Here is a 14,749-nt window from a genome sequence, read left to right as displayed (position 1 = left end):
TAGAACTAGTCCCTCCTCACAGTTTTCCTTTTTTGGTGTTTTTGGAGCTATTTCTTCCAAGCTTATTTCTCTATGAACTTCAGAATCAACCTTTCTCACTCATCTAGAAGGCTGAGTTGTCCTATCCAAGGACAGCGCACACCTTTCCATTTCATGTCTGCTTTTAAGGCTTTCAGGAATGTTTAAAAAGATTCCCCTAATAGGTTTTTGCACGTTTCCTGTTAATTTTGTTCCTAAGTATTTAATCTTTTTGTTGCTATTGTAAACGGTTTTTAAAAAACCACCATTATATTCTCTAACCTTTCACTGTTTGTGTATATGAAGGCTATTGTTTTTTATATTTTAATTTTTTGTATTTTTAATTTATGCTACCTTACTGAATTCTTAAGATTCTTAACTCTTTCTTATTACACCCTTATTTTAAGCTTCAGTTACTGATACAACCTTACGGCACCTATCATGTCACTCAGCAAAGGAGAATTTTCGCAAGACCACCGAAAAAGCCGCCACATTCTTTCTAAAGCATTTATTAAGTGATTAAATCACAAGCAAACACTTCACACCTGCAGAATTACCTCTAAAGATACTGAAATCCATTCTAATTCTTAGGGTTAATCTGGCTACTTCAGCCTCTGGTAAGTCTAAAAAACCCATTTTTAACAGAATAAACAGTAGGTGCCTACAACCCAAAGATATGGGAATCAACTTTCCAAATGGACTAAAACACAGATGAGTCAGACATAATTTAGGAAGACCTCTTGGATACCAACCAATGTTCAAGTTTAATGGAAAAAAGCACTCTAAAATGCATGTGTGGGGTTTTCCCTGGCGGTCCAGTGGTTAAGACTCCGAGTTTCCACTACAGGGGGCATGGGTTTCATCCCTGGTCAGGGAACTAAGATCCCAGCATGTCGTGGCCAAAAAAAAAAAAAAAAAAAACCCAAAAAAACAGAGAGAGAGAAAGAGCACTTGTAATGCTCTGTAAGGCTCCCAGACTTCCTTTGACTTCAGATACTTGATGTGACAATGGATGCTAACTTTATGGCCCTAAGTCTGCTAAGAATGTCACTGTCTACCCAGCCTCAGCTCCCTGGGTACTGTCAACCAATTCTGGTGAGCCTATATGAGGTCCTTCAGAATGACTATAAACATATTCACAAATTACCTAGGCCACGCGGTGTTTTCTTTTACAGCACTGTTTCAATAATTTTTGCATGGAGCACTCTGATGTGCATTTTTAATGTTCCTGCCAAGAGTACAATTTCTGGATCATCACTACAGGGACAAAGTAATGAGATCAAGATAAACAAAATCTTTAATCATAAGGTGCGAAAAAGATACTGAGGTATAAAATAGGACTTTTTTGAGGAGGGTTTGAAACATGAGTGGAAACTATAAAGCTTAAACCAATCTGAATAATTTCCTCCCAATAAGCACAGATGCTGCTGTCGGGTCCACGCCGAGGCTCACAGAAGGGAGAAGGAAGCAGGCCTTCTCCATCAGTCCACACTCCCACCGACCAGAGGAGTCATTACAGCAGGAAGACCGGGCAAACTCTACACAGGGGTCCTTTCTCATCAACCTGAGAAGTTCAAGTTCACTCTTTTTAAAGAAAAGCTTAGTGTGAATACGTGTTTTCCATCTGAGCGCCAGGAGGTGGTCATGCTCTGGTGAGGATCTCACAATAACTGGGAGCTCTTCATTCTATAACATAATGTTTAAATTCCTCTTGTCAGGAACCTATCAGAGATCACACCCCAATTTCCACCAATCACCGTGCTTCACACACACATCTCTGAGACTGTAAAAGATGGTGAGAGGGAGAGATCATCAGAAGATTAAGATCCATGTGGGAGCCCAGAAACCTAAGTCAGCCAGGGGATTCATACCCACAACAAGCATTACAGAATGGATTTTCTCTGAAAGTTTATTTCCTCCACGTAGGAAACTAGAAGGTCGAAAGTTCGAAAAACATGATTCTCTGTTCAAAAGCTTTAATGGGAAAGAAAACCTTCAAAGAGTATCATCTAAAGACAAATTTTTAAAACAGAATGGATAAACAGAATAGATTTTCTTCCCTACAGGCTCCCGGAGTTTCAAAAACAGTGACATGATCAACTCTGGGTTGGAAACCCCCCCAATTCAAAGACAAAGAGCTCATGTGCATTAGGTTATAGAGAGATATGAGGGAAAATATCAATTATTATTTTGTTTAACCTAATTTAGTCTGTCCAGACCATATACCCATTAGAAATACAGGATATCAGTCGCCATGAAAGAGTTTCATATCATAAAATTTAATTTTGTTTTTAGTTCGTTTACTTTTAATTTACGTAAAAGCCATATGAAGCATCACTGACAAGACGTGACAGTGCGGGTGATGAACTCTGGGCTCTATAACACTCACAGGGTGAAAAGCCAGAAAAACCCCTCAAGTTCTCTGACGTACTTTACCTCTGATCAACACCACTGCCTTATGCACTGATGACTTCTGTGAAGGAGGAAAAATCCTATATACAGATATTCACTTAACAGAGATCATACAATATTGTTTGATGAAGTATAACTAAGTCTATCCATAAAGAAAAAAGTACTTATATTTTAGTGTGTGTTGGGGGATTTCCAGTTTTTCTGAAATTAACAATTTCTTTAGAAAGCATTAGAAAGAACAGCTGAATAACTTACTTTGGGATGATTAAGGGAGGGAAAATACAAGAGACATAGACAGACAGAGCTGTTTTATTCTGTCTTGCTTGAAAAGGACCAATTCCAGATTAAACTAAGATTCAATCTATGAAGTTAGGCCAAAGGGGGACATTCTCAAGTGGGCTGTATGAAGTTAGCTTTCTAAAGCCATTTTCGTTAAGAAATTTAATTTCTCTAGTTCCCTTTCCCAAGGTGAATAAAGACAGACCTGTTCGATTTGTACCCTGTACCCTGGGTTTGTACCCTGACTCTAAGTGGTTCTGGATTCACCTTTAATCCAACCCAAAATGGTAGCCTCTGACTTCCTAAGGAATCTTTTGCCTGTCTCCTTAATCATTCTCTGGCCTTTTAGTCTCTGCCGCCTCTCTGGTTTTCCTCGCTCCTCTTTCTCTCATTTCACCCCACTTGGCAAAAACACGATCCTTCTATAACTTGGCTGGGAAGGGAAGATCCAAAGGAGAGCATGGAGGAGAAAGGATAAGCTGAGAAATACATGCTCCTGGTCTTAAGGGTCGACTGGAGACATGAGGCTTGGACAGTCAGGAAGGCTCCTACTAGGAAGAACTGGGGACAGGGACTGGCTGGGAAGGAGGGAGTTCTGAGGAGAGCTCTGGAGAAGTCCCCCTTTCTCACAGGGTTTTTCACAAAACCACAGCTGAAAGGAAAAAGAAAACTGCACCACTGGCCTTTTTCCGAGCGTGGCCGCCTTCCGCTCGGCTCAGTGCCCGCCACACGCCCAGGAGTGCGTCTGGATCCTGGAGGGCTCCCTTCGCAGGTGACAGTGCTTACGCTACACTGGAAGAGAGCCAGAAAAGCGCCCATGAGAACCAGAAAGCAAACTTCCACCAGCAGGATCGTCTCTCTAGGCACCTAAGATGGGGGATCAACACAGGTATCTCGGCAGCGTCGGATGTCAGGAAAAGCGAGGGAGAGATAATCCCCCCTCCCCAGCTCAATATAATGGTGGTGGGAGGAAAGAAAAGATGTATCTTCTGTGACATATATGCTGGGAGCAAGACAGAAAAGACTAAGTCAAGGCCAAATGTCTTCACTTCTAACACACAAAAGAAATAACTAAAAGAAGAAAATGACCTAGAGTCTAAACCTAGTCATATAAGAAAGTCTCTGCTACACTGGCTGGCCTGGAGAATTAAAGCTTCAGAACGAAAGCAACACATCCCACCACTCCGGTGATGCTGCTCTCAGAGGACAGCAAACAGAGAAGAAAAAAAAGGAAATAACTTCATTCTAAGATATAAAAAAGTCAAGCATAAATACTCCAAAAAAAAAAAAAGAGCTGACATTGTCAAAAATCATGATCTTGTAATAAGTCACCAAAAAAGAGCTCATAAAGCTGAGTAGAGAACATTAGACTTTGACGTAAGAGACCTTCGGCAGTTCACAAACTATCCTCTTTAATTACCGTGTTTATAAGATGCTGGATATGATCCCACCTACTAAATAAAATGGAATTAGAAGAATGCTCTAACACATCAAAAAGACCAATTCTTACTTTACTGAGGTAGAACTAAACTCCTACAAACCCTGTTGATAAAACTCAAAATCTCAGTCTTCCTAAGGAAACAAAAGGGTACCAATTATCTGTTGGAAAACTGTATAGCAGAGGAACCTCCAACTTTCAAGTAATAAGTTTCTCAGTTCAGGATGTGAGTGCTGTCTGAAGAAGGTGGCTAGTGGCACCATCTCCTCTGCCACTTAGCCCTGTGAAATAGGCTTTCACTAGTCAGAAAGGTTTGCTGGGTTTCCCTCAGATTCCACGTGACTAGGGAAAACAGCAAGCACAGGGACTTAAGAAAACCATCCCAGGACACCAGGCTGGTGGGCATAGCCTATCTTCATCCTTTCAGAATTAGCCCACTATACGAGTCAGATGGATCTCTGACATACACACCGTTTCTTGGCTTAAGAGGACAGGTTCCCATTCTGGAAAACATGGTAACTGACAATGGGCAAGTTATTTCCCGGAAAATACCAGCTGGCAGACCGAATGACCCGGATGTCCTTTGGGCTCCAGCACCTCAGTTTTCTAAGATAACTGCTTCTTAAAATCTCCCCTACTCCAGAATCTGGTCAGAGCACGGCAACCTCTCTTATCTGTCCACTTAACAGAGAGTTGACAGCCGACCTGTGTCTTTCCCCCCAAATTAAATTAGAAATTGTTCCCTTTGTCAAAGGGAATAGACGGGTTAATGTGAAGGATCGGTTGGGACCAGGCTCCCACGCGAGGCAATAATAAGGCTCATAAAGACAGTGTGGTTATTTGAGGAGACAGAGGGACTAGAAACAACCAGATCTGGTTGTCATCCAATCTTGGGCCTCTCGGAACCAAAAAAGGATGGAAAGAACACACATACTAACAGACACCAACTCCCAGATTCCCCATCAACTCCAAGTTTTAAGGAAGTGTGTTTCCTAGGACCAGAAAGCAAGGTTTCTTCTACTAGGATAAAAGGAAAACACGAAGCAACTCCAAAGGAGTGGAAAAGATTCATTCACTTGCAAGAACGGCTGCTCGCCTAGGCCTGCAGGGTGTTCTAACAGTGGGAGCAATGCCCTGCGTGCTTCCTCAGGCCAGACTGCTGGCGAAAGCCGGGCTGGGGAGGCACGTGCTCTGCTTTCATTAAAGGAGAAGAAACGGGCCGCGCAAAGGGAATGTGTGACATTCAGACTGAAGAGAAGACAGGAGGTACTCTGGACCCCATGGCAAAAAACAACTTGTGAAAGGCCACAAGAAGAGGACAGGAGAGAAGCAAGGTACTGTATCTGAGGAACGGATCACCGTCCACCATCTCAAAAAGAGGTTACTGAAAGGGGTGGATTTCTATAGTTTTTCAATAAACAAAAGAAATTAGACCATTTAAAAACACAAACAACCCCCAAAGGGTCCAAAGTACCACATTCAACTCCACAGACTTGATTCAACCCTGCACATCACATCCCAAACCTGTGAGTCACGTGCCTTCCTACTGGGTCACCAACAGCAGGCTGCTGTGTCAAAGTCTCTCCACGGCTCACAGCACACTGGTAGCAGGTTCCCGGTAAGGTATGGGGTGTGTGTGTGGGGGGTGTGTGTCTGTGTGTGAGAGGGAGAGAGAGAATCTATTCCCATCAGTGGCCTAGATCAAATGCAAAATTCTGTACTTCTGTTTACTTTCTTATTTTGAGACCCAAAAAGATGAAGCAGGAGAGTAGAACTTCAAGAAGATCTCAAGAAGATGATAACTGACTTTGCCTAGATGAGACCATGGTGTTGGCTAGCGTCAAAGGGATCAGAGCCCAATCGGAGCTGCTGCTGGACAGTTGAAACACGAGCGAAGGTTCACCTTTTGTAGGAAAGCACCGGACCTATGCCTGGGGCACCGGGAACCCTGGGTGTCACTCAGGGAAGGTAACGGACCTTCAACTTTATTCTAGTAGCAACTTGAATGTGATGAGGTTCCTCTGCTCTGTCAGCCTGGCTCCTTCACACCCAAGGGCGGCAGGGACGGTAGCGTGAATAAAGGAATTTCACCTAGTCGGCTGTAATAACTCCTACAGGTCAATCTGCGCACAGCTCCTCTTATAGGATCTGACATTTCACAAGACAATGACAAGTACAACTGGGCCTTCACAATGGTCCTTAACCCGCTAGAGCCCAAATCTCAACGTATTTCCAATAGAGATAATTTAGTTCTTCAGGAACTCTCTCATGCTGCGGGAGAATATAAAATTAAATTTAAGTGAGCTTTGTCTTAAGTTCTTTTCAATAAAAACCCTCAGTCCATAGGCGGGCCAAGTCCTACGGACACTCTGAGAGGTGGTGGGACCGTCCTGCTGAGCTGGAGGAGTCCGCAGGTTTGGAGTTCTGCCAGCGAAGCCCCGACAGGCCAGACGTATTCCTGACATAAACCCCGAGCGGATTTCCCTCCTCCTGTTTCAGGATCTAATGCTCTTCGGAGCGTGGCTGCCCTGGGCCTGGAGAAAGGCCCGCTCGGCAGGAACTGAAGGACAACCTCAAGCCAACGGCTTGTTTTCTCCTCCATCACTTTCAAGCTTCCAATAGGAGGAGGGGGACAAAGACACAAAGACAAAGGACGATCGGCTCCTCCGAACAGTGCCGGCCGCTCCGAAAACCGGCGGGGACGCGGCGGGGAGGGGAGGCAGACGCACAGGCGTGATTGATTCCCGGGGAAACGTGCGGAGGCCCCGCCAGGCCCCCAGCTGACAGCCTCGCCCAGGCCCGCCGTCCGGCGGAGAACGCGCCCCCGCCTCAGCCCCCGCCCCCACTCCGGCCTCGCGCCCCGGCCCGGCGCCCCCGGCCCCGCGCTCCGCCCGGCCGGGCCCCAGCGGCCCCAGGCCTCCCCGGCCCCCGACCTCCCCGGGTCCAGCCTCCAGCCGAAGCGCGGCCAGTGGTCAGCGCGGCCCAGACCCGCCGCCCTCGCGACGGCCCGCCTCACTCACCCTCCGTCACCTCCAGCACCTTAATCTGCTCCTCGGCGGCCGCCCGCACCTCCTGCACCGGGGACAGGATCCCGGTGAGCGTGTCCACCAATGCCTCCTTCAGCCCCTGGGCCACCGGCCCCGGCAGCCCGGAGGCCGCACCAGCTGCCGCCGCCGCCGCCATCTTGCTCCGCGCCGCGCGCCAGCCCCGCGGCCCAACCCGCCGCCGCCGGACGGCTCCTGCGCGCGGCCAATCCGCGAGGCCGTGCCTGCGCACTGGCCGGGCAAGCGCGCGAGGGCGGGGCCGCGGCCCGAGCCTCCGGAGACAGCGCCACCTGCCGCGGGGACGAGAACTGCACCGTCTCCGCAGGAACCTGGCCGGGGGGCCAGGAGGTGGGGTTTCTCCTGCGGCTTAACGGCGGCTGGGCAGCCTTGCCGGGAGCGCAGCTCGTGACCTGTGACTCCATATACACGGGTCCTTCACGCGTAAGGTACCAAGTCAGGAGAGGGTGGGATGGGGATGGGTGGACGAGGCTTTAAGGAGAGGGTCGGAATTAGCTCCTCTTTCAAACCAACCGCTCTTGCCCCGAAACAAGTGAGAGTCTTCATCTCTTAGCCTCAGGAATCCAAAGGTCGGGAGAAGGAATCTGCGTGGACTGGGCAGTGGGGAGTCCATTGGTTTTTCAGGTGGATGAACCCAACCTCAAGGTTGGACTGTGGCTGGCCAGGAGAGAGCAGCGTGGGAAAGGGAATTCCATCCAGAGTAAGTGCTTACAAGTCCTATTGAGAATAAGTCCTACTAGCTGAGAAAGTATAAAGTTTTTTTTCCAGGGAAATTATGGCTGGACCTTACAGGGTGGAGGGATAAGTAGTTAATATGGCCATCCTGGGCTGCTCGGGGACATGGCTCAAGGTGCAGAGGCACTCCTAAAGCCTGGAGCAAGCGGAGAGGATTGTTGAGAGGGGTTAGCAGTGCAGGGCAGGGCCAAGCACGTGGCAGCACAGGGATGGGGCTGTCGTTGGAGTGCCAGGGTCAGAGCAAATTTCTTAGTAAGCTGTTCAGATTAAGTGCCTTGAAAACGTTTCTAAGAACCATAACTCCTTCCCAAGTGGCAAAGAAAACCAGTTAGCAATTCCTAGCCCAGTTCTAAGACTTCAGAGGCTAAGCTGGCCACAGGAATTAAGTCACCTCGCCTGAGTATTCTTGCGAAAGAATGATTCCTCGATTATTTATTTTGAGGAGAGCTCTAAACCCACTTGCCACCTCTTACTAGAGGGCAGAGGTGGCTTGTGTCACCACAATTTCATAGGGGAAAGATGCCCTTTTGGACGCCACAGTTCCACAGTAGGGCAGAGTAGGACTTCCTATTTTCCTTCTTTCAGTGGCCAGGAGAAGCAGAACTCTATTAGAACAGCTTCTTTTCTCAGAGGTTTAGTCACTTTTACCCCAAGAAGAAAACTTAGGCAAGTCCAGAGGGTGGTATGTTTTCAAACATCGAGGCAGTGGATGGAGGATTCAAAGAGCCCCGAGGTCTGGGCTGGACGTTTCGAGTTCTGGTGAAGGAGGCTGCATCCAGTCTGCAAGCAGGACCCCACCCCACCCTCAACCAAAGGGGCCGAGAGGGTCCTACTTAGGGCTGAGGATCAGATATTCAGGCAGGTGGCTCTTACCTCTGGGTTCGGCAAATGACCTTCCCGATCAAGGCACAGGCCAGAAGATAAATGGAAACAGAAACCAGACAGAGGGAGCTGGAGAGAGCTATAGGACAACACAGAAGATAGCTTTATTGAAATGCAAATGGCATCAAACAGGTGACTGTTGGTGGGAGGAGACATGCCTGATGGACAGAGGGCCCAGGTGAGGGGCCTCCGGCAGTGATGGAGGAAGGCCTCTTCTGCGGCCCCGGCATGGATTTAACTTTCAACCACTTTGTTATTTAAGATTAATCACCGAGGGCACGGCCCAGCTCTCTTTATGATTGTTACCGCAACTATGTACAACGGCTCACTTTCTCTACATCAGATATAAAGGGGGGGTAGGTTGAAAGACGGAGGGCCAGTGATAGAAACCATAAACACACAGACACACACATATCCAGGTTTGGGGGTTTGTGCACAATAAATTAAAAAAAAAAAAAGGGTTGCAAAGATTCCTGCCCACCTTCCACCTGAGGATCGCCATGCGTTTGAGAAACAAGATTCCATCACACAAACAGCGCTGCCTAAAACAGGACGGGTGCGTTAGGGACAAGGAAAGGAACCCAGCAGGGGCTGGAATTCATTTGAGAAAAAGATTGTTCTGTTAAAAAAAAAAAACACCAAAAACCAAAAAACAGCAAGTGGGAGGCCCTCGCACAGCAGTGGCCCAGAGACGGGCTGGGATGGGACTGGGATGGGAACCCCTGCCTTCCCATCCACATCTTCTGTCTGGAGACACAAGCCATGGCGTGGATGCGGGGAGACCCCACAGGAGCTGGACGAAGGGCCCGGGGTGACTTTAGTGCAGCGCTTCACTGGCCTTCTCATCCTCCTCCAGCTGCTTGGTCCCTGAGCCCAGGAGGCCCAATGCCAGATGGTTCTTCGTCTTCCACCCACAAGTGCTCTCATGAGGAAAACGGACAAACTTGAAACAAAACCAGTTGTACGCACCTCATCTCCCACACGGCCCCACCAGCGGGGGTCTGTGAGTTTGGAAAGATATGAAGCTCCTTTCAGATTAAAAAAAAATTTATTTATTCTATCGCCATGAGAAGTTGTGTGTCCCGGTGCTGGGAAAGGATGGACGACCCCGACGACTTGGTGCTCCACTGCCTCAACCTTTCTCCTGCGGACTGAGCAGGGCCGGGGTGTGTGTGTGTGTCGGGGGCAGGAGGTTCTGGCAGGTTCTCAGACCTGGCAGTGCCCTTTAGAACTGGGGCAAGGGCGAGGGATGCTGCTAAGAGAACAAGTTTTCATGGAAATGCAAGTCACATTTTTAAACCGTTCTCATCCTATTACATCACCAGAAAAAGGCTGAGTAGACACGTCACCCAGCAGAAGAGCTACCTGGAAGAGCTCTCCCACTGCGTCCCCCTGGGAAGCCCCTAGGAATCTCAGAGCCATGACATTTTTCTCTGAAGGTTGTGTTTGACTAGGAGATGCAAGCATTCCCCCCTAACTTCTACCCAAAGGCACACATACCCGTCCTTTCTGTTAAATGAAAGGAAAAACAGAATCATGAGGAAGCATGAGAACACTGTGAAACTAGTGTTAAAGTCTGAATTATAACCTAGGACCTTATTTTTGGTCCTAAAGCCCCAGTGTGGGGACTCTGACCCTTGGCTTTCCCTAACACAGTGAGCTGCAAACTGTAGTGTGCAGCAGAATTACCTAGAGGTTCGTTAAAACACGAATCACTGGGGCTTCCCTGGTGGCGCAGTGGTTGAGAGTCCGCCTGCCGGTGCAGGGGACACGGGTTCGTGCCCAGGTCCGGGAAGATCCCACATACCACGGAGTGGCTGGGCCCGTGAGCCATGGCCACTGAGCCTGCGCGTCCGGAGCCTGTGCTCCGCAATGGGGGAGGCCACAACAGTGAGAGGCCCACATACCGCAAAAAAACCCAAAAACAAACAAACACACGAATCACTGGGCCTTCTCCCCAGTTTCTGATTCAACAGGTCCGGGATGGGTTCTGAGAACTTCATTTCTATCAAGTCCTCAGATGCTGCCAACACTGCTGGTCTGGAAACATATGTAAGAACATATTAAGAAATGAAAGAGGTGGGCGTCAGCTCCCAGTTCCGATGCAGAAAATATAGCAGCACAAAATATGTTGTTTTGGCAGAAAGCTATGAATTTGAGTAGGGAATGTCTGTCACGGGGGCCTATCCAATTAACTCACTTTTGTCGAGAAATAAGAATAAATAGTTGAGAGGAGGCAAAAAAAAAAAAAAAAAAAGAAAGAGGTGGGAATTCCCTGGCGGTCCAGTGGTTAGGACTCGGCGCTTTCACTACTGTGGCCTGGGTTCAATCCCTGGTCAGGGAACTAAGATCCTGCAAGCCGAGGGGCACAGCCAAAAAAAAAAAAAAAGAGAGAGAGAGAGAGATGAATCAAGGGACCAAGTGTTCACTTACTTCCATGACCATGCCTATCACAGAAAACTCTCCATGGCATAACCACTAAGAAAGAACCAAAACACCAAACTGGGAGGATTCAGTACACATAGGCTTAATTTTCCACTGTGTTGGTATTTCTGCAGCTTCCAAATTTCTCTTGGTGTCCTCACGTTCAGACTATGCCGTCTCTCGCAGGGTCTGTGGCTGGAGCACTTGCTCCAGGCTGGGCTGAGCTGACACACACACATGGACCCTCAGCAGTGGGCAAGCCAAGGTGGTGGCCCCCTATATCCCTGATCAGGTTGACTGAGACATCATGAATACATAAAACGGATTCAATTATAAAGGGCATCCTCAGGCTTTGGCCTTCTGGGAACACCGTGTCCCTAAGACCATTTTCTTATGGCCTCTTTGGACCATAAGTGGGGGCCATGGACCAGAACTCACTAGTAGTTATCAGTCATCATAGGAGAGTACTGGGGTTCCACTAGTGAACCCTCTGGAAGAGCACATTTCAGCCCATCAGTTGAGGGGGGCTGCTTACTAGTAGACTAGAGTCTACTTACTAGCTTCAGCTTAGGTAAGGCCCAGGATTAAGGAAAGGGAAAAAAGTATGATGAGAAGTTACATCTGGTGGCCCAGATGACTTTAGCCCTAGAAAGAATGCCTCGTTAAATGTGTGATTACGACAGGCGCAACTTCCTCTCCCAAACGCCTTGCAATAAAGGGTCCCTAAAGTAGCATGGAGGCTCGCCCTGATCCCAGCTTACAGGGCCAAGCCCCACTCATGTAGGCAACTTTCACCCCTGTGCAGGGTTGGTGTGTGTGAGGTGCTGGTGGGAAGGTGCAGGTCACCACTGCTTTCTTCCTCCTCTTGGAAAAGTACAGGAAATAAAGGGACCTCAGAGATTGAAGAGTGCCCCTCTGAAGACTGGGAGTCTTGTCTCAGGGAGCTAGGAGTGAAGAAACGGTGAGATGAGGCCCAAACCAGGAAAACCAGAAAGCAAGAAATAAAAAATTTTTTAAAAACCACTATTTTGTCTTGGGTCCTTAAGGAGTATGGATAGATGAGTGAGAAAGTTGGTAATTCAGAACCAAAGCTTAGCCTGTCAACCACTAAGGACTCTGCAGTAGGGGCTCCCCAGGACCTCAGGAAACCCCACTTCCCTGCAGCTTCCCGAGGCTTTGACCACGTGACAAAGGTGCTGGGATGACACTCAACGCACACAGAGATAAGCACCGAAGAGCTGCCTCAAAGCAGAGGTTTTAAAAAATACTCGATGAAGCTCAGAAGATAGGAAACGGCAGCAGTCAACTGCTCTTGTGAGAGAGACACACACAAGACATCGGGTCCTCTGCTGGCCTCCGTCACCTAGTACTTTATTTTTCGTGCCTAGGCAGGGGCTGAGGACAAATACACTGGACAAAATGCGTTGGTCTCCTTCATCCAGGAACGAGGGGCCGCGGCCGCACCTCTGCCCTGAAGCGGGGCTGGGCGTTGAGCCACGTGGTCTGCTCGCTGGCTTTGGTGAGGAAAGGAGTTGGGGGCTGGGGGTGGGGGAGGGCACACACTCCAGTCCTGGAGAGGCCGGATTCTTCTCAAGGTGCTGGGCGTTGAGAGTTTAGCCCTGGGACCCAGCTTTTCTTTTTTGAGGGATCCCAGTGGTCTCGACCAAGAAGCAGGGGTGTAGGTGGCAGAGAATGCTGTGGATCTGCACGTGCCACTCATCCAGGGTGGAGGCTGTGGGGCTCGGGTTTCAGCTCCAGAGGACTCTGGAGGAGCGCCCCGAGGGTCCTAGCACCGTGAGGAGTTTCGGCCTGCCCCAGTCGCCATGTCACCGTGATTCCTGGGGGATGATCCACGCCCACAGCCGGGGACCCCGGTGGACAAGTGGAAACGGGCCCAGGCTCCAGAGGGAAAGCGGAGGGGCAGTGCCACTTCGCCAGATGGGATCCCGCTTTCTGGAGGCAAGTGGCTGGAGACCCGGGCTAGACGCAGCAGCCAGCCGAGAGCAGAGCGGTGGATCCGGGAACGGAGATGAAACGCCGGAACCTGAGGCCTCCAGAGCCAGCCTGCTGAGGATCCACGTAAACTTCGCGGTGGTATCCACGGTGACCAGGGAAGCGGGAATCGCTTTGGGGGTCTGAGGCAGTTGGAATGGAGGAAGAGGGTCACCCCTTTCCTTTTTCTCAAGTAGCCAGTTAACGCCCATGACCGAAGGCACTGGCTGGGCAGCACCGAGAACAGAGAAAGGCTCAGCCCCCGGGTGGAGACGGCGCTGGGAGCCTGAGCCCGGCCACGGGGCTGCAGCCGGGGAGGGGCCACGAGAGGCCAGAGCCCAGAGGAGGCCCGCTCGGGTGTCTCCCCGTCCTTCCAAGCTCGAACGCCCAGCTCCGGGGCTTTCCTCCTCCTGCACGGCAGAGACCTTAAGGCACTGATGTCAGCACCATCCTTGGACAAACAGCCTCTTCCCGCTCAGAATTGCATATTTTCCGGCTGAGGTGGGGGTCTCCACGGCTCTAGCAGCATCAGCAGACATCGTCTCCAGCAGAGACGAGCCCGTCACCCATGGCAGCCACCAGGTGAATGCAGAAGCTTTTGAAGGGAGCAATCTGGACCACCTTTTGGACCTAAATGAATGTGAGTCTTCTGATGTGAAGGTTCAGATGCAGCTGCTCCTTGGTTTGGCGGGACAGAGCGATCCTGGTGAGTGATGAGCGTGCCTGTAGGTTCTGATAAGGTCTTGTGCTACTTGGGGGTCTGAAGAGCAAACACTTGGGCCCAGGCTCATCACACATCCCTGGTCTGCAGAGCCCCAATCCGCAGCCTCACCAGGCAACCCAGTGCGCTGGACAGCTGATCACGGGCTTCTCGCTGGCTGCCTCCTGGGGTTTTGGCTCCATTTCTCAGGTGATCCTGAAGGTCCAGAAAACAAGGGGATGTATGCATTTAATGGAAGTTAACATTTCCTACTAGAGTATGAACGTAAGGGCCCACGGCTTTTTTTTTTTTTTTTTTAACCTAGTGACTTGTACACAGTAAGCGCCCTACAAGTGCTTGTCCAATGAAGGAATTAGGACTGCCGAAACTTCAGGGCAACTTCTGCAAAAAGTGGATCCCCTTGGAAGGCAGATCTCTGCCACCAAATCAAACTCCTTATATTCTGATTGGGAGCATCTCACGTGGATGTCCGCTCTTAAGGGACTAGTCACTTGTTCTAAACCAACAGTAAAGGCCGGCTGGGTATTTTGGATTCAGTTGGGCAAAGCGGTCGCCATCAGAATAGTGCAGTGAGGGGCTCCACAGGCCACAGGACAGAGAGATTTCCAGTTTCCGGTTTTCCTCCAGTCCACGGGGAAGCTCAGATTAGATCTTGTATCAGGGTGAGGCGATGCGCTCTCCTCCAGAGGCTGGCCGCCGGGCTCCAGGCAGAGCGTGTGTTTTCTCAAAAGGGACCTCGACGTCCCTCTTGTCCCACTGCTGAGCCAATGCTACATGTCCCATGTG

General features: G+C 49.5%; 1 protein-coding gene across 2 annotated transcripts in view; it reads right to left on the bottom strand.

The window, feature by feature from the left end:
- IPO9 (importin 9) overlaps nt 1-7,361 on the bottom strand; it is a 46,759-nt gene extending 39,398 nt beyond the window's left edge. Inside the window, exon 1 of one of the 2 annotated variants that reach the window (XM_060091504.1) lies at nt 7,168-7,361. In XM_060091504.1, the coding sequence (XP_059947487.1) occupies nt 7,168-7,330 (163 nt within the window). In that variant the 5' untranslated portion in view covers nt 7,331-7,361. Of the gene's footprint in view, nt 1-3,392; nt 3,497-7,167 lie in introns of those variants that run through there. The other variant, XM_060091505.1, reaches the window with a different exon arrangement.
- Nucleotides 7,362-14,749: the final 7,388 nt, after the last annotated feature.

The sequence above is a fragment of the Mesoplodon densirostris genome, chromosome 2 (genome assembly GCF_025265405.1).
Source record: "Mesoplodon densirostris isolate mMesDen1 chromosome 2, mMesDen1 primary haplotype, whole genome shotgun sequence".
Lineage (NCBI taxonomy): Eukaryota > Metazoa > Chordata > Mammalia > Artiodactyla > Ziphiidae > Mesoplodon > Mesoplodon densirostris.
Note: the sequence above shows the minus strand (reverse complement) of the source record. Positions and strands in the feature narration are given on the sequence as shown.